Genomic DNA, 19,196 nt, shown 5'->3' with positions numbered 1-19,196 from the left:
AAATCCTCAGTGACAAGCACATTTGGCAAGGACATCCACCTTTAGGAATGCATCCACTATAATTATAGGGGTTAGGTTTGCACTAATGTATCTCTGTACTTTGCAACATGTTTGGAATCTATGAGTTTACTGCTATCTATATTTGTAATGGAAGATGTTGAACATTTATTATATTGACATTAAATCATAGCCCTGAATATATGGGATTATTTTTGTTTAGGAATTGATTCATTGGACTTTACCATTTCAGAACTGTGACATTTTGCTGAAGATCTATAAGCTTTCAGGATTATAGTTGAGGTGCTGCATTAACTATGAGTTGTGGTGATATTTTCATCAGGTAATTGGTCTATTATTGTCACATGTACCGAGATACAGGAAAAGCTTTTGTTTGCCTGCTTTCCGGACAGATCATTCCATGCATCAGTACATTGAGCTAGTACAAAAGGAAAATAAAACAGAATGCAGAATATAGTGTTACAGTTACAGAGAAAGTGCAGTGCAGGTAGACAAATGTTGGCAAGGATTAATGCTGAAGTAGAAATTCATGCTGTTCTATGTACTAGTATTAATGTACGTGAGTTAAACCTAAAATCCTCATTAGAACTGAATTCCAGCTGCAGCAGGCTGTTTACTTACTATATAAGATTATAGGGAGCATTTCTACAGAGCCCTTTCTGTTCCAATATCCAGTGTGATGTTGTTCAAATTTTGTTTATGGTGGCTAACAGTAATAGTGAATGATTGTAGAACTCAAATCGAGATTGAACCCAGGAGCAAACAACTGACTGAAACGTTGTAATTATCACATTTCATGCAACATTGGAAATTGGCCCAGCCAAATTAGATCAGCCAAAAGCCTGACCTCTGGCAACAGCTGGCAGTAATTGGGTGCAGAATTTCCTGGTAACGCAGTACTGATTCAGTTAGAGAATATGATATCAATCAAAAACTATTATATTTATAGATGACCAGATGTTGTTAATGTTTGTTATAGGTGTTGGCACCGACACATTGAGCACGGTTGTGATCAACTATTGCTGTTTTAAATCCCATTGTAGTGATTGGGTGAATTATACCACCTGGTAAAAAGCTGAAGTATTATTGGTAGTTAATCACCCACAGTCACAGGCTGAAGGAAACCCATGTAAAATCAAAGGAAATTATTTGAATTTATTTTGTGCCTTTTCTGTCAGGATGTCCCTTATTGTGTTACAACCAATGAAGTACTGCTTGAATCTGGCAGCCAGTTTACACTTGGCAATATCTTACAAATGTCCAGATTACCAATTTCAATTGTTGGCTGGGACATAAATACCCAAGGAAAATTCCCCAGCTTTTCTTCATTGGGCAGGGACTTAATTTAACCCCTCAGCAATCCAGTTATTCCTCAGTACGGCACTGAAGTATCAGCCTGGATTACATGCTACAGTCTGTCAGGTAGGGTTCAATCTCATGACCTGACTAAGGCAATGGTATTGTCACTTAACCAAAGGCTGTCTCAGGGCACTCTGTAGAAAGGTAACCTCCTTGATGCATGGTAGTGGATATCCATGGGATAGACAGATGTGCCCATAAGTCCCCACAATGACAAAATAAAACATGTGGAAGCAGCTTCCTTATTTTCTTCCTCTCTCTTTTTCCCCTCTGAAGGCGTTGACTACTTGACAATTCCAAAGGTACCTCTTGTTCTCCAGTCTCCTGTTCCAGTGACTATTGTGTGAGCCAATTCAAACATGAGGGATGGGCACAGCAAACCTCCACCAATATCCACCCACGTGCACTTTGACTCACCATCATGGATTTTTATCCCTCCCTAAGTCCAAGTGAGGAGGCCAAGTGTGGCATATCTCCTCCACTGCCATGAGAGCAATCAGCAGGCTCTGCACTGACAGGGAATCCAATTTGAATATACCTGACCTACAATGATTAACACATCACTGTTTAAGCTCAAGGGGTGATTTTGGGACCTCATTTGAAATAATAGGAATGGTTATGATCACTGCAAGCTTGATGGCAATTTTGGAACTTTCTTTCTCATTATGACATTTAGCCCATGGAGTCCACACTGGCTCCCAACAGAGAAATCCCATTCCCCCTCTCCTTATTTTCCTGTGGCTCTTCAACTTATGTTCTCTCACATGCTCATCAACTTTACTTTTACTCTTTCACCACTTGCCTACACTTAGGAATAGTTTACCTACCAATTAATCTACCAGCACATTCCCGGGATGTGGGAGGAAACTGGAGCTGAAACTAACTGTCACATTGGAATAAACCTCTCTAAACCCAATCCCGAAGGGAAATTTCCCTTGTTCACATTTTTTTTATCTTGCGAGCAAAGATTTTAAAATGAGAAAAGACAGGTCATTTTTAAAAATATTTTTTCACATGTTTCACGAGTAGACTAAATGTCCAATACTATTTCCAAATGGAAGCAACTTGATGGTGGTTTCTGGGAGCAGGTTGTAGGTTGATCTGAAACCCATGTGGTTTGCTCTCCAGCACCAGCTTCTAACCTATCCATCCCAAAATGTTGTATTTCCTGTCAAGGAGCATGTGGGACCTGCAGTTTGTATCTGCCAATCAAAGTAGCAGAAGCTGTCATAGCTCTGAAGCAGACTGACCACTGAACTGGCCTAAATGTACTATATTTAAATGCATGTAGCATTAGGAATAAAGTGGATGACCTAGTGACACAACAACAGATTAATAAATACGACATTTGGCAATCACCTTGTCATGGCTTTATGACGGATGTGATTGGGAACTAAATGTCCAGGGGTACACAGTGTATAGGAAGGATATGCAGGTAGGCAGAGGGGGTAGTGTGGCCCTGATGGTTGGTAATGATATAAAATCAATAGAAAGGAAGGACATTGGGTCAGAAGAAGAGGAATCCTTATGGGTGGAGCTAAGGAATAGCAAGGGTAAAAGGACAATAATAGCAGTTATATATGGGCCCCCTAATAGCAGTCAGGAATAGAAAAGGTGTGTCAGAGAGACAACATTAAGATAATTATGGGGGATTTTAACATGAAGGTGGATTGGGAAATCCAGCAAGACAGTGGATCTCAGGAGAGTGAGTTTGTAGAATGTCTATGGGACAGCTTTTTGGAGCCCACCAGGGGATTGGCTGTTTTGGATTGGGTGCTGTGTAACAATCCGGAGGTGATTAGGGAACTAAAGGTAAAGGAACCATTAGGAGCTAGTGATCACAATATGATTGAGTTCAGTTTCAAATTTGAGAAGGAGAAGCTGATAACTGGTGTATCGATATTTCAGTGGAACAAAGGAAATCACAGTGGCATGAGAGAAGAGTTGGCCCAAATTGATTGGAAGAGTAAGCTGGCTGGAGGGACGGCAGAGCAGAAATGGATAGAATTTCTACAAGAAATAAGGAAAATGCAGAATAGATATATTCCAAGAAAAAAGGTTTTGAATGGAAAAAAGGCACAAATGTGGATAACAAGAGAGGTTAAGGCTAAAATAAGAGCAAAAGGGAGGGCATACAAGGAAGCAAGAATTAGTGGGAAAATAGAAGACTGGGAAACTTTTAAAAACCTGCTGAGAGAAACTAAGAAGGTCATTAGGAAAGAAAAGATGAATTATGAAAGGAAGTTGGCAGATAACATTCGAAAGGATACTAAGAGTTTTTTTAAATATATGAAGAGTAAAAGAAAGACACGGGTTGATATAGGACCAATCAATAATGGTGCGGGAGAAATTATAATGGATGATAAAGAGATGGCAGAGGAACTAAATGAGTATTTTGCATCGGTCTTCACTGTGGAGGACATCAGCAATATACGGGATAGTCATGGGTCTCAAGGAATGGAACTGAGTTCAGTTAAGATTACTAGAGAGAAGGTGCTAGGAAAACTAAATGGACTAAAGACAGATAAGTCTCCAGGACCGGATGACGTGCATCCCTGGGTTCTGAAGGAGGTGGCTTTAGAGATTGGGGAAGCACTGGTGATAATTTTCCAGGAATCGATAGACTCTGGCATGGTTCCGGAGGACTGGAGGGTCGCAAATATAGTTCCTCTGTATAAGAAAGGTGGGAGGCAGCATAGAGGAAATTACAGACCTATTAGTCTGACATTGGTGATGGGAAAGTTATTAGAATCGATCCTCAAGGATGAGGTTATGGAATACCTAGAGGTGTAAGGCAAGATAGGTCAAAGCCAGTATGGTTTCATGAAGGGAAAATCCTGCCTGACCAACCTATTGGAGTTTTAGACTTTCAAAAGGCCTTCGACAAGGTGCCGTACAAGAGGCTGATTAATAAGATGAGAGGTCATGGAATTACAGGCAGGATATTGGAATGGGTGGAGCATTGGCTGGTAGGCAGAAGGCAAAGGGTGGGAATAAAAGGATTCTGTTTTAGTTGGCTACCAGTTACTAGTGATGTTCCGCAGGGGTCAGTGTTGGGGCCGCTTCTTTTTACTTTGTACATTAACAATTTGGATGATGGAGTAAATGGTTTTGTGGCTAAGTTTGCAGACAACACCAAGATAGGTGGAGGAGTAGGGAGCATTGAGGAGACAGGAAGGTTGCAGAGAGACCTAGATAGTTTAGGAGAATGGGCAAGGAAAAGGCAGATGAGATTCAATGTTGAGAAATGTGCCGTTGTACACTTTGGAAACAGAAATAAACAGGCAGATTATTATCTAGAAGGGGAGAAAATTCAAAGTACAGAAGTACAAAGGGACTTGGGGGTACTCATGCAGGATACCCTAAAGGTTAACCACCAGGTCGGATCGGCAGTAAGGAAAGCGAATGCTATGTTGGCATTCATTTCGAGAGGTATAGTGTATAAAAGTAGGGAGGTGTTGATGAGGCTCTGCGGGGCACTAGTGAGGCCTCATTTGGAATACTGTGTGCAGTTTTGGGCCCCATATCTTAGGAAGGATGTGCTGATGTTGGAGAGGGTTCAGAGGAGATTTACGAGGATAATTCTCAGAATGAGAGGGCTTACTTATGATGAGCGTTTCTTGGCTCTTGGACTATACTCACTGGAGTACAGAAGAATGAGAGGGGACCTCATAGAGACATTTAGAATGTTGAAAGGACTGGACAGAGTAGATGTGGCCAAGCTGTTTCCCTTGGTGGGTGAGTCCAGGACCAGAGGGCACAATCTTAGAATTAGAGGGTACAGGTTTAAAACAGAGTTGAGAAGAAATTTCTTTAGCCAGAGGGTAGTGAATTTATGGAATTCTTTGCCACGTACAGCAGTGGAGGCCAGATCATTGGAGGTGTTTAAGGGGGAGATAGATAGTTATCTAATTAGTCAAGGTATCAAGGGATATGGGGATAAGGCCAGAAATTGGGGCTAGAAAGGAATAGTTTTTTTTTGCTCATGGACATTCCCCCATTTCTCATTTCTCTTTTCTTTTTCTTTTTCCCTTTCTTTTCTTTGGAGCAGACTCAATGGGCCGAATGTGAACTGAATTGTGAACTTGTCTTGTGAACTGAATTTATTTGTGATTAAGAAACAAAGCGAACATAAGCAAATCATCAAATAGGGCACTGTTTGAATCCAGGATCGCCTTGCATTTCCTAAAATATTTATTTTTGCCATGTGATTGGCACTGGCAAGGCATTCTTTGTAATACATCTTTAGTTGTTCTGGCAGCAACTTGTTACTCTCTCATGGGAAGTGGGAGATGCTGGCGAGACCATCATTTATTGCCCATGCCTAACTGCCTTTGAACTGAGGCCATTTAAGGAGATATGTACAGTAGCTATGGGTCTGAAGTTTTGTAAAGGCTAGACTGGGTAATGGCAGCAAATTTCCATTCCTAGACGACATTATAAGATATCCCTATTGGTCACATGTACATCGAAACACACAGTGAAATGCATCTTTTTTGCATAGTGTTCTGCGGGCAGCCCGCAAGTGTCGCCATGCTTCCGGTGCCAACATAGCACACCCACAACTTCCTAACCCGTACATCTTTGGAATGTGGGAGGAAACCGGAGCACCCGGAGGAAACCCACGCAGACACAGGGAGAACGTACAAACTCCTTACAGACAGTGGTCTGTAATAGTGTTACACTAACCGCTACACTACCGTGCCTGCCCATTAGTAAATTGATTGGCAACCCAGCTGTTTCACAGTCATGATTACTGAATGCTGGTTAATTTTTATTCCAGATTATTGAATTCACTGAATTCAAAATCAGGGATTCTTGGTCCTGGCGCCTGGGTGACCATTCAGTGATAAAGCCAACATGTCACTCTACCCTAAAGGATAAAAACTGCATTACTTTTAATGTTGCTTTTGTCCAACATGGCTTGTGTTCTGGATATCCAGGTGTACTCCACGATGACAATGAACCTTTGCCCCTTCCTGTTTACGAATCCATGCTTTCTTGTAAATTTCTAAAAATTCTAGTTGTATAGCAACATAGTCAATTTTCTCCTGAAAGTCTTGGTGCATGTGAGTGGCGTGTGAATGTCTGTGGTTGAGGCAAAGCTGCCACACTACACAGGCTGGAGGCTTTCCATTTCACTTTGAAATAGTCTGTGTCATCATGTTGTTTCCAGTTGTTGGGGTGTGTGTGAGCGAGGGCAACACTGAAATTTCCTTGTTTGGATTAAGCAGATGTCACTTCGTGTCCACAGATGAAAGAGCTGGGTATTGTCGTGTACAACTGTAGCTGCCTGGCTCTGGATCTGCACAAGGTGTTCTCAGTGTATTGGCAGCTGGAGTACCGAGACTCAGTGCCCAAAATCTGGTCAAAGAAACTGTTCGCCATCTCCAGTAAGCATACGCCTCTCAAGTTACAGCTGAACGAGGCTGAAGCTGAGGTCTACCTGGCTGTAAGTAGAGCTTTAGTGTTTCTTATTATGGCAGACCATCCAAACCATTTGTGGGACCACTCATTGAGCACTATAAGCATTCGACATTGAATGCAGCTGGATTATTGTTGGAATTCAGGTTTTCTTGTTCAACATGACAATGCTGGAGGAACTCAGCAGGCCAGGCAGCATCCGTGGAGAAAAGCAGGTGGTCAACGTTTCGGGTCAGGACCCTTCTTGAGGACTGAAGATAGGAAAAGAAACAAAAAACCCAGTGGATCTGCTCTCCCCTCCTCCCCCGCACCTGACTATCACTATCTCTTACCTGCATCTACCTATCACCACCCTGTGCCCACCCCGCCTCCCCTCTTTTGTCCACCTATCACTGCTCTGCTTTTCCCTCCTATATATTGGACTTCCCCTTTTCCTATTTTCAGTCCTGAAGGAAGGTCCTGGCACAAAATGTTGACCACCTGCTTTTCTCCACGGATGCTGCCTGACCTGCTCAGTTCCTCCAGCATCATCCTGTTTTTCATCCAGATTCCAGAATCTGCAGTCCTTTGTTTCTCAGGTTTTCTTGTTCACTGTGTTGGGCAGTACTGACCGATACAGAGGAAGCCCCAAACCCCAACCCTGCTCTGTCTTGCAGAGCCAATCACAGACTGAAGTGGACTTGCCACTGGGGAAACCTCCCATTCATTGTTCCTCCACACACCTCAGTCAGCAGAAGATGCCTGTGGGTGAGTTTTTTGAAAGCGGGGTGCCTGTTGTGCACTGTCTTCTGCACGACCTTGGTAGGTTGAGATTTGGTCCAGTGGCAGATGAGTCCAAGGGGGTTGTTTGGAGACTCTGCTGGGGAGGAATTAATGTACACACACGTACATGGACTGACAGAGAGAGACACACATCTACTCACCCTCTCGCCACATCCATGACCACACCTACCTCTCATACTCATTATCAGCCCTTCCTTCGCCCCTTCTTTTTTTGTTCCCCCTGCTTCCATACCCTCTCCAAATTTCCTTCCTTCATTCATCTTCTCTTGTATCTTTCTCTCTTTTTGTTTCTTTCTCTCTCTCTCTCTCTCACTCTCTCTCTCTCTCTCTCTCTCTCTATATATACATATATCTCACTTTCTCCCCATCTATCCACCTATCACCCCCTCGCCACCCCTCCCTCTCGCAACTCCTCCCTCTCGCAACCCCTGCACCTCTCTCTCCCCCCCACCGCCCTCTCCAAGGGGTGAGGCTGTCACTCTCCATTCTGGCCCTCCAGTCACTAACCATTTTAGATAGTTTGGCTGAATGGGGGCAAGTTCTTAGGCAAGGTGATTTGTACGGTTTCTCGACATTTCTTTGAGCAGGCTTTTCTGTTCCGGACATCGGAAAGAGCAAGCTGGGTAGGAAGCATATGATGTTCAACTTAGTGAGAGACCGTTGATGATTAAAGACACCCATGGTATCATCGATGGCAAAGGGGGAGATCCAAGGGATCCTAGATGAAAGAGACCTGATGAGGGTTTTTTCAGTAACACTTGTTCAAAGGTTGACAGATCCTGCCTGGAGCACACAGGCCTGGGCAATCCCACTTCAGGTAGATTCCCTGAACGTTGCAAGGTCAGAGGTGTGAGCTGTGGTTGGGAGTGTCCTGCTCCATACATTTGGAAATGCCTGCCTGAGCATATTGGATGCTGCTTCAATTGCTGCTTTTCCTTCTTGCCCTTCAACCTTTATTTCCTGGTCACTACCAACCTTGTGCTATTTATTACATTTGACTATAAACCACAAGTGTCAACAGGCACCTTAACTTTGGCTGGCATCACCTTACTCCTGTCTTCACATTGACACTGCTGTTGTCAGCAAATCAGAAGCAGCAAATGGAATAGCAGTCGTCACTCTAGTTCAGCCTAATTGTAACTCCGTTTATTGCTGGTGCTCCTAATTCCACACGGACCAGGGACTGAGACAGGCATCTTCCAATATAGGCCAGTCCTTCACCACCCAAAGTATGCCAAGTCAAAGTTTATATAAGAAGTTGTGACTGAGTGTAGCCTTCGAGGAGAACTACTGAATGTGAATGAGAAGATGAACACTGCCATAGTGAATGGATGGTATTCTAGACATCCTTCCAGGCACGGCTTACGTTTTAACTGTTGACAAAAGACATGAGTCTCTTGACCTGGAACTCTGGGGCTAGTAGTTCAAACTTGGTCACCATGCTAGACAGGTGTGAGACTATTAGCCAAAGACAGTACTTGCCTCCAAAGTGAACCCAAGTGCACAGAGGTGAGTAAACATGGCATTCAATAGTTTTGCTCATACTTGGGGCTGGTGACCAATTGCTAATTTCAGCATACTATTACAAGCTTTGGGCTAAATTGAGATAAAAGAATGAAAGCTAGACAAAGTGACAATCAGCATTTGGCAGTCTGATGCAACCTTACTTTACACCAACTAAATCACACTTTCTTTCCCAATAGACTTCTCCTAAACTCCTGTGCCCCAATGGTCGCACCATAGACATTGATGCTGTTCTCAGTGTTATTGCCAGTGCTAGGAGATTTATACATGTAGCTGTCATGGATTTTCTGCCTCTCATCAACAACACCAATGCTCAGAGGTTAGTAAGTCTTGCTTGCTTTCAATGCTAATTTATATAATTTACAGTTGGTAACATACTATATTTTTGGAAATTGCATACTCTTTATAAATTTGCATTTGGCTTTGGTAATATTCTGTAGATTGCCTGCACTGGTACCAAAGTCATGAGGTTCTGAGTTTAATTTGTAATTGGTGATGAATTAGAGACTGGTGCAATTAAAGAGTGTTTGAATCAGTATCAGGTTTATTATCACTGACTTGTATGTCATGAAATTTGTTGTTTGGTGGAAGTGGTAGAGTGCAAAAACATAAAAGTTGCTATAAATTACAGAATAAATAGTAGAAAAAAAAAAGGAATAATGAAGTAGTGTTCATGGACTGTTCAGAAATCTGATGATGGAGGAGAAGAAGCTGTTCCTAAATCATTGAGTGCGGGTCTTCAGGCCTCTGTACCTCCTCCCCGATGGTAGTAATGTGAAGAGGGCATGTCCCGGGTGATGATGGTCCTTGGTGATGGACATCAAATGCCAAACCGAGGAAGAAAATGCAGAACTGAAGCAGAGTCTGAACTCCTGGCCCATTCTGTGCAAGAGTGTGACTCTATAGACATTGAACTTGGTAGTTAAATAGTCTGTTGCTGGTCACATGTGAAAGGATAGGCACTTGGGTGATGTGATGGCATTCTATAGGCAAACCCCAGTGTCAGGTAATTTCTTCATAAGAGGGGTAGAGGAAGTAGGTTGAGTGGGGATTGGTGAACTAAACACAACTTACTTTAAAAACTGATTGTGGTGAATCTAACACAAATGCATTATATCTTTTACTACCATTATGCACCAACTGCATTTCAGAAACTTGGCAAGATGAATCCAGATCCGTTTATATTCCAGGCACAACAAATCAATGCAATTTATGCACTTGGCAGCTCTGAAATGACTTGTAGATGCTCCATGATATTGTAAACAAATTCATTCTCATAATGATGGCTGCATACAGAACATCAAAATAAAAGTTCAATTACTTAATCGCTAATCAAAGCTACTTAGAAAGTCATTGTAAGGTTGTTTTCCAGTTTTGGAAGGATTTGTGACATTGACATTGGAATCTTCGGTCCATATCTCTGATGTATACTATTGGTCATTTTTTTTCTTTTTCAATCTTTTTATTAATTTTCAAATTAATACAGATTAATACATATAACATCGGTAATTATACACGTAATACAAAGAGATCGGGAGGACAATCATGACATATATAGTCATAAAGAATAAAAAATATATTCTAGGCCCCATGGTTTCTTGGTAAATGAATATATTACAAAAAAAATCAAAAGGAGAAAGAGAAAGATTTATTATATTAAAAAAAAACCAAATTGAAAAAAAAATTGTAAGTAATAAAACGAAACAAACTAAAAAAAATTTCAAAAGTAAAAAAACTGGACTGATATTTCTCGATGAACAAAAACCATTATTATGTCATCAATGCTGCTCCTCTAAATTCAAAGATTATTGAAAAGGGATCTATATCATATAAAAATATTGAATATTGGTCATTTTTAAAGTTGGTTTTCAGATTTCTCGCAGAATGCTGAGACCCAGTTGAAGCCTAGTTTCATCAATGATAATGCATTGACCGCAGTGTGCAGTCAGGTCATGTCTCCATGATAAACTGGTCCCAGACTTTGCTCTCCACCATGAGAAGTGAATAATCATAAGATAAGATAAGATCTTTATTAGTCACATGTACGTCGAAACACACAGTGAAATACATCTTTTTGCGTAGTGTTCTGCGGGCAGCCCACAAGTGTCGCCACGTTTCCGGTGCCAAAATAGCATGCCCACGACTTCCTAACCTGTACGTCTTTGGAATGTGGGAGGAAACAAGAGCACCCGGAGGAAACCCACACAGACGCGTGGAGAACATAAAAACTCCTTACAGACAGTGGCCGGATTTGAGCCAGGGTCGCTGGCGCTGTAAAGCATTACGCTAACCACTACACTACCGTGCCTGCTTGACCATAAAATTCAATGGAAAATTTTCTACAACCTGAATGGTTTGATTCTCATTAAATAAAAAGATGTTGCATTCATTTAAGAGTGAGATCACACCTGGTAAAAACTTAATCATTCAGCATCAGAGGAAGTTCTGATTACTTTGTACAAAGTATTGATCCAGACCACCACTATATCAGTTCTTGAACTTGCTGTAGTGATACTACTGGAAGAAAGAAAAAAGGGAAATTGAGTTGATAATTAGGGTTAATACCTGTGCTGTATCATTGGATTAGTGTCCAGCCAGTGTGTTTGGATTTGCTTTGTGTACAGCTTGATGCACTGTTATTTGATTTGTGAATTGCAATTAGATTTGTTGTCAGCCCCATGTACTGGGATTAGTTTTTTTTCACCCTGTGTGTGTAATTAGATTTATATACTCCTACAGATGATAGGATGAGATTTACTTACAGCCTCTTGTGCTGGGATTGGATCTGGATATAATCCAGAGCATGGCTTTACATGTATGTACAGTTCTGAATACTGGGATTAGATTTGTGCACAGACTAGTTTACGTAAATCTAATCACAAATGTTCAGACCATAAAGAATTGTTATTGAAGAACTGAAGATCACAAAGCTGGTGTATTGCTATTTTTATGAGGTTATTATTGTCACATGTACCGAGATGCAGTGAAAAGCTTAGTTTTAAAAGCCATTCTTACAGATCATCTCAAAACATAAGAACTTTGAGGTAGTATAAGGGAAGAGCAATAACATAATGCAGATTATAGCGTTACAGTTACAGAGAGAGTGCAGTGCAGGTAGACAATAAGGTGCAAGGGCCATGACGAGGTAGATTGTGAGAACATGAGTTCATCTTTAATGTACAAGAGGTCCGTTCAAGAGTCTTATAACAGTGGGATAGAATCTGCTTAAAGGAAATATGGTGAAGATAGATGGGAAAAAAGATAGCACAGGCACAATGGGCTGAATAGCCTTTTTCTGTTCAATTGTGAGTCAACTTGAGGTAGGAGGAAGCTGTAGCAATGTTAAATGTTGGACCTGGTGTGCTCTGCTTGGAGACCACATCTGAAGTATTATGGACAATTTTGTTTTCCTTTTCTAGCCAAGGATATCCTTGTTACAGAGGGAGTGCAGCAATAATTCACCCAGGAAGGTATGCCTGGCATGTGAGGAGAGATTGGGTAGGCTTGGGTTCTAGGTCTCCTTTAGGAGAATGAGTGGTGATATTGAAATGTAGAAAATTCTTAGGAAGCTCAGCAGGGTAGGTATGGGGAGGACGTTTCCCTTGGTTGAGAAACCTAGAATTAGAATTCTGTATTCTGAAGGGCTGTGGAGGCTCAGTCATCAATTACATTCAAAACAGAGGTTTCTGGATATCAAAGGGATCAAGGAATATGGGATGAAGCTGGAATGTGCTTTTGAGGCAGATACGCAGCCATGATCTTGTTGAGTACTGGGACAGGCTTGAGAAGCCAAGTGGTCCTCTCCTCTTCCTACTTCATATGTTCTTCAAAAGTTGCCAGTTCACTTCCTGACTTTTCTTAATTGGAAAGAAGGTTCAAACAAAAATAAAAATGGAAAATACTGGGAATAGTCACCCATGGAGCATCTGCGGAAAGAAAACAGTTAATACGTCAGGTCAAAGGCCCTTCATCTGACTGTTAAAGGAATTGAGGGATACTGAGTAGGGCAAGATCCTTTCACAGGTGCTGCTTGACCTGCTACGTGTTTCCAATTATTTCAGATTTTCAGCAGGGATATTAGGCAATCCATTGATTTCCAGAGGAAGATGTTTCTGAGAGAGAGGGTTAGGAAGTCTGCATCAGGGAAAACTGTAGCTAGTCTTGTCAAGCAGATTGGCTCCTCCTGGATGTGTAAGAAAAAAATTTAGGCATCTGGAAAGTCTGAGTGTCCATCATCAGTTGTGGGTCAGTGGTTGGCACTCTCACCTGGGTCAGAAGGTGGAGGGTTCAACTATCCAGGCTGACACTTCAGTGCAGTCTTGAGGGCATGCTCTCTTTGGTTAAATCAAGGCCTCTCAGGCAAGCATACAAGAGTTTTTTTCTCAGGGGAGGGGAGTCTAAAACTAGAGGGCATAGCTTTAAGGTGAGGGGGGAAGATTTAAAGAGAACCTGAGGGGCGAGTTTTTACACACAGAGGATGATTGACATGTGGAACGAACTGCTCGAGGAAATGGTAGAGGTGGTTACAATTACAACATTTAAAAAAACATTTGGACAGGTACATGGATAGAAAAAGGTTTAGAGGGATATGGGCCAAACACAGGCAAATGGGACCAGCTCGGGTAGGTACCTTGGTCGGCATGGACAAGTAGGGCTGAAGGGCCTGTTTTCATGTTGTGTAACTCTGACTAACTCTGGCACTATTTTGAAGAGCAGGGTCATCCTCCCCAGAGTCCTGGCCAGTACTTAACCCTCAACCAACATTTAAAAATAGATAATTTTCACACTGGTGAAAGTACTGCCATAGTGTTAATAGGGAGGAAATGCTAGATTTAGACCAAGAGAAGTTTTATATTTGGAAATCACAATGTCATGAAACTTGGAGAGAAAGCTGCAGGTGATAAAATTCTGATGCAGTTGCTGCCCTCACCTTTCTGGGTAATGGAGGTCAAAGGTTTGGGAAGAGCTTGAGAACCCGGATGACCAGACTCAGGAACAGCTTCATCCCCACTGCGATCAGAATTCTGAACCAATCACCTCTTTCACATCCCCTTTCTGGTGGTGCTGCCATGCTCTCGAATCCTAAATCCTACCCACTTCCATTATTGTCACATTGGCATTTCTTATTGCACTACTAAAATTTGCACTACTACACCTCGCATCATTCCCTTGTTTTTGTGTTCGTCACTGTATTTATTGTCATATTTATTATCACGTAAACTGTTTACTCTATCAGCTTCAAGTGAGCAATGAATTTCATTGCACCATGGTGTATATGACAATAAACTAATCTGCATCCGCTGTCAGTGACATTTTGCTGAGTTGTCTCACTATGCCTTGTAGCTGGAATACACTACAGCTATGGTGAGGGAGTGAATGGAAAGGAGCCATAGGGTTATACAGCACGGAAACAGGCCCTTCAGCCCAACTGGTCCATGCTGACCAAGATTCCTACCTAAGCTAGTCCCATTTGCCCACGTTTGGCCCGTTTCCCTCTAAACCTTTCCCATCCATGTACTGTCCAAGTACCTTTTTAAATATTGTTAATGTACCTACCTCAACCACTTCCTCTGGCAGCTCATTCCACATTACTGACCACCTTCTGGGTGAAAAAGTTGCCCCTCGGGTTCCTAATAAATTTCTCCCCTCTTGCCTTGAACATATGCCCTCTAGTTCTTGATTTCCCAACTCTGGGAAAAAGACTGTGCACTTTGACCTAACCCCCTCATACACCTCTATAAGATCGCCCCTCATTTTCCTATGCTCCAGTGAAAAAAATCCCAACCTGCTCAACTTCTCTCCATAACTCAGTCCCTCAAGTCCCAGCAACATCCTCGTAAATCTTCACAATATTCCTTCCAGCTCAGTGGCATCTTTCCTATAGCAGGGTGACCAAAACTGAACAGAATACTCCAAATGTGGCCTCACCAACGGCTCGTACAACTGCAACACATCCTCCCAACTTATATACTCAGTGTCCTGACTGATGAAGACCAGCGTGCAAAAGCCACCTTCACCACCCTATCTACCTGTGACACCACTTTTAGGGAACCATGTACTTGAATCAAGAGATAGTTGATTAAGTGGGCTCTTTTGCCCATGGATGGTGTTGAGCTGCTTGAATGTTGTTGAAGTTGCACTCATCCAGATTAATGGAGTATATTCCATTGTGCTCCCGACTTGTGCCTTGTCATGATGGAAAAGCATTGGGAAATCTAGTGGGTGCTGAGTACCCAGCCTCTGGACCACTTTTATTGCCACTGAATTTATGTTCTTGTTAATTAAGCTTCTAGTCAATTGTGGCCTCAAGAATACTGATGGTGTGGGATCCTGCTCTGAGTGAGTCCTCACTTTTAATTGCCCATTACCTGCTGAGCTCCATCCCAAACTGTTTTAAATCCCTGGCTGGGTGGATTCTGTGATGGATTCTGCTATTACACTTCCTACGTTTCACTCACTTTTTTCAGCATGGAAGTATAAAAACTGTCAGTGAGCATCCTTGATGAAAAACACAATGATGCTGGAGGAATTCAGCAGGTCAGGCAGCATCCGTGGAGAAAAGCAGGCAGTCAACAAAATGTTGACTCCTGAAGAAGGGTCCTGACCCGAAACATTGACTCCTCAAGGGTCCTGACCCAGAACATTGACCTCCACAGATGCTGCCCGGCCTGCTGAGTTCCTCCAGCATCATCGTGTTTTCCATCTAGATTCCAGCATCTGCAGTCCTTTGTTTCTCCTGTGAACATCCTTCCTTGTTGTTCTGAAGAGCACTTTCCTGTGCTATAAATACTAATGCTTCATAAGTGTCACAGCAAAACTACATGGTAAAACACACCCTAATGTACTTTATAAGTATAGTGGGCATTAATAGTTTAAGTACCTATGCCAGCAAATAAATAATGCAAAAGAATACTGCCCGGACTTTTGCTATTCCCTAACATTCCTGTATGAAAACTACATCAGTTTGTTGTTTTTATATCATAGAGTCATACAGCATGGAAACAGGCCCTTTGGTCCAACTGGTCCATGCTGACTGTGTTGCCCAGCGAGCTAGTCCCACCTGCCTGCGTTTGGCCCATAGCCCTCTAAACCTCTCCTATCCATGTACTTATCTCGATGGCTTTTAAATGTTGCTAATGTGCCCACCTCAACCATTATTTCTGGCAGCTCGTTCCAAATACGCACCACCCTTTGCTGCCCCTGATGTCCCTTTTAAATCTCTCACTTCTAATCTTAAACCTATGCCCTCTTGTTTTCAGCAACCCCTCCCTGGGTAAAAGACTGCTTTCACCCTGTCTATGCCCCTCATGATCTTATATACCTCTATCAGGTCACCCCTCAATCTCCTACGTTTCAGGAATAAAGTCCCAGTCTACACAACCTCTCCTTGTAACTCAGGCCCCCAAATCCAGGCAACATCTTGGTAAATCTTTTCTGCACTCCTAGTTTACTAACATCTTTCCTATAACAGGGTGACCAAAACTGTACACAATACTCCAAGTGCAGCCTCACTAACGTCTTATACAACTACAGCTCCTATAATCAGTGCCCTGACTGATGAAGGCCAGCGTGCCAAATGCCTTCTTCACCACCCGACCTACCTGTGATGCTGTTTATCCACCTTTGGCCCACTCCCTTTCCTCCCTTCATTGAAGTATATATATAAAAAAAACAAGAGTAGAACTAAGCATGTTCTCAAAAAGGTTTGAACTTGGGGCTCTCCGTCTTCTTCCCCACCCCTCCCTCATCTCTCTAGTACGGTGGTGCTGGAGAACACAGCAGAATTGATTGGAGTAATTGTAGCCCAATCCACTGGGCAGGAAACCAGTGTCAGTGACACTAGTGTTATATTCCACCACATTGACTGTGTTTGCATTTGTGGAGCATTTCATCACCCCAGGACTTGTTGGCTTATTATGGCTACAACAGCAAGTGACTTGCAGCACACAAGTGTTGGTGTGAACGTCTGGACGATCCAGGCAGTTGACTAACTTTGTTTTTTGGGGCAGGGCAGCCAGTCCCTCTGAATGTCATTGGCAGTAAAAGATAAAAGCCAACAAGTTAAGAGCATGGCTTCCCCTCTCCTGATCTCACTCCCCTCTCCTCTAACCCCCAACCCCACCTCTTCAAGGCAACAAAAATGAAACACACACCAAGCAACATACCTGATCCATCTGTAGCCACTTCAAGTATGAATGCAGTGAATGCGCAGCACCGTCCAGTGTACAGGCCTCTCTTAATGAGGATTTCTTGAGCACTGGTTGATTCTTGCTGTTTGACTGAGGCTTGTTTGGGGCTACATTAGGATTATTGACTTCAGGAAAGGGGGTGGTGTACAGGCACCTGTGTACATCAGTGGTGCTGAGGTTGAGAGGGTTGAGAACTTCAAGTTCCTTGGAGTGAACATCACCAATAGCCTGTCCTGGTCCAACTACATAGACGCCACAGCCAAGAAAGCTCACCAGTGCCTCTACTTCCTCAGGAGGCTAAAGAAATTTGGCATGTCCCCTTTGATACTCACCAACTTTTATTGATGCACCGTAGAAAGCATCCTATCTGGATGCATCATGGCTTGGTATGGCAACTGCTTGCCCAGGACCGCAAGAAACTGCAGAGAGTTGTGGACATCCCAGCACATCATGGAAACCTGCCTCCCCTCCATGGACTCTGTCTATACCTCTCGCTGTCTTGGTGAAGCAGCCAACATAATCAAAGACCCCACTCACCCAGGTCATTCTCTCTTCTCTGCTCTTCCATCAGGCAAAGATACAGGAGCCTGAGGGCACATACCACCAGGCTCAAGGACAGCTTCTATCCCACGGTGATAAGACTATTGAATGGTTCCCTTATACAATGAGATGGACTCTTGACCTCACAATCTATCTTGTTTGACCTTGCACCTTATTGTCTACCTGCAATGCACTTCCCTGTAGCTGTGACACTTTACTCTGTACTCTGTTATTGTTTTTACCCTGTACTACCTCAATGCACTGTGTAATGAATTGATCTGTATGAACGGTATGCAAGCCGAGTTTTTCACTGTACCTCGGTACAAGTGACAATAATAAACCAATTCCAATTAATTTCACCCTTTCAGTGTATGTGGGTCAAAGTGCTGGCTTCAATGTCTTGCTGATTGGAATGATGGCAGAGTCCAGACAAGGCTAACTGCACTAGTCCCTGGCAGACTGCTTCAGTAGTGGGTCAGTCTGGTGGGTAGCACCAGTGAAAGTCTACCTCTGAAAGCTTCCTTCTTAAAGGGGAGGTGCATTATGGCTGGCGCGGATTTTGTCATTGAAGCTGACCTGGAAATAGTATCAGGAATGCAAAAGAGCAAGTTCCAAAGTTCTCAGACGCTGCACTTCACCCTTTTGGTAATGGAAGTGGGAAGGGGTAGAGACGTCCTGTTCCCACAGGGAGTCAGGAGGCCAACCAGACCTGTGTTCAAAGACACTGAACAACTGGCCTTGGAGGTAAATGTCAGGAGTGTAGCACTCAGGAGCAGAGCAGCAAGAAGTTCAGTCACCTGGTAAAATTGTTCAGGTCACTGAATGCATCTTCAAGTGTCACATCCTATCAATTACACTACCAGTCTCAGACTTTGCTCAGTTCATCAGATAAATCCGTCACATAGGACTTTTCAGTAGGATTTGTATGCTGCGTCTCGCCCTTGCACACAGTGCATTGCTGCAGTCTCACTTGCACAGCACACAGTTTGCACACATTGCTGGTTATTTAGCCCTGGTACCCAGAGACACTTGCACAACACTCACTGACCCACCTCCTTCAAGGTGCTGCCCAACTGGAGGAACTGAGAGCTGCCTCGAGAGGAAGTGCCTGTGACCGTGTGTCTTAAACCCCTTGTAGTAAAGGTGACTGACGGTTATTGTGTGTTCAGAGGTGGGGTCGAAACCATCAAAGACCATGGTGTCCTGGCTCCACCTCATTCCCCCACTGCCTTGTGTCCTACAAGCTCCAGTTGGAGTGAGCAGCCGCCACCTACTATTCCCCACTCCCCACACCGCCATCTTATCCCTGTGCCTTTTCCCATTTCAGGAACCCAAGAGGTGCAGCCTGATGAAGAAGGT

General features: G+C 43.0%; 1 protein-coding gene across 3 annotated transcripts in view; it reads left to right on the top strand.

Moving 5' to 3' along the window:
• Positions 1–19,196, top strand: part of LOC127568436 (inactive phospholipase D5-like) — an 88,766-nt gene that overhangs the window by 32,086 nt on the left and 37,484 nt on the right. For 2 of the 3 annotated variants that reach the window (XM_052012161.1, XM_052012163.1), the window contains exons 6-7: positions 6,632–6,829; positions 9,288–9,427. In XM_052012161.1, the coding sequence (XP_051868121.1) occupies positions 6,632–6,829; positions 9,288–9,427 (338 nt within the window). Of the gene's footprint in view, positions 1–6,631; positions 6,830–9,287; positions 9,428–11,190; positions 11,824–19,196 lie in introns of those variants that run through there. The other variant, XM_052012162.1, reaches the window with a different exon arrangement.

Source organism: Pristis pectinata, chromosome 3 (genome assembly GCF_009764475.1).
Source record: "Pristis pectinata isolate sPriPec2 chromosome 3, sPriPec2.1.pri, whole genome shotgun sequence".
Lineage (NCBI taxonomy): Eukaryota > Metazoa > Chordata > Chondrichthyes > Rhinopristiformes > Pristidae > Pristis > Pristis pectinata.
The sequence above is the reverse complement of the archived record's forward strand: the minus strand, read 5'-3'. Positions and strand labels throughout refer to the sequence as shown.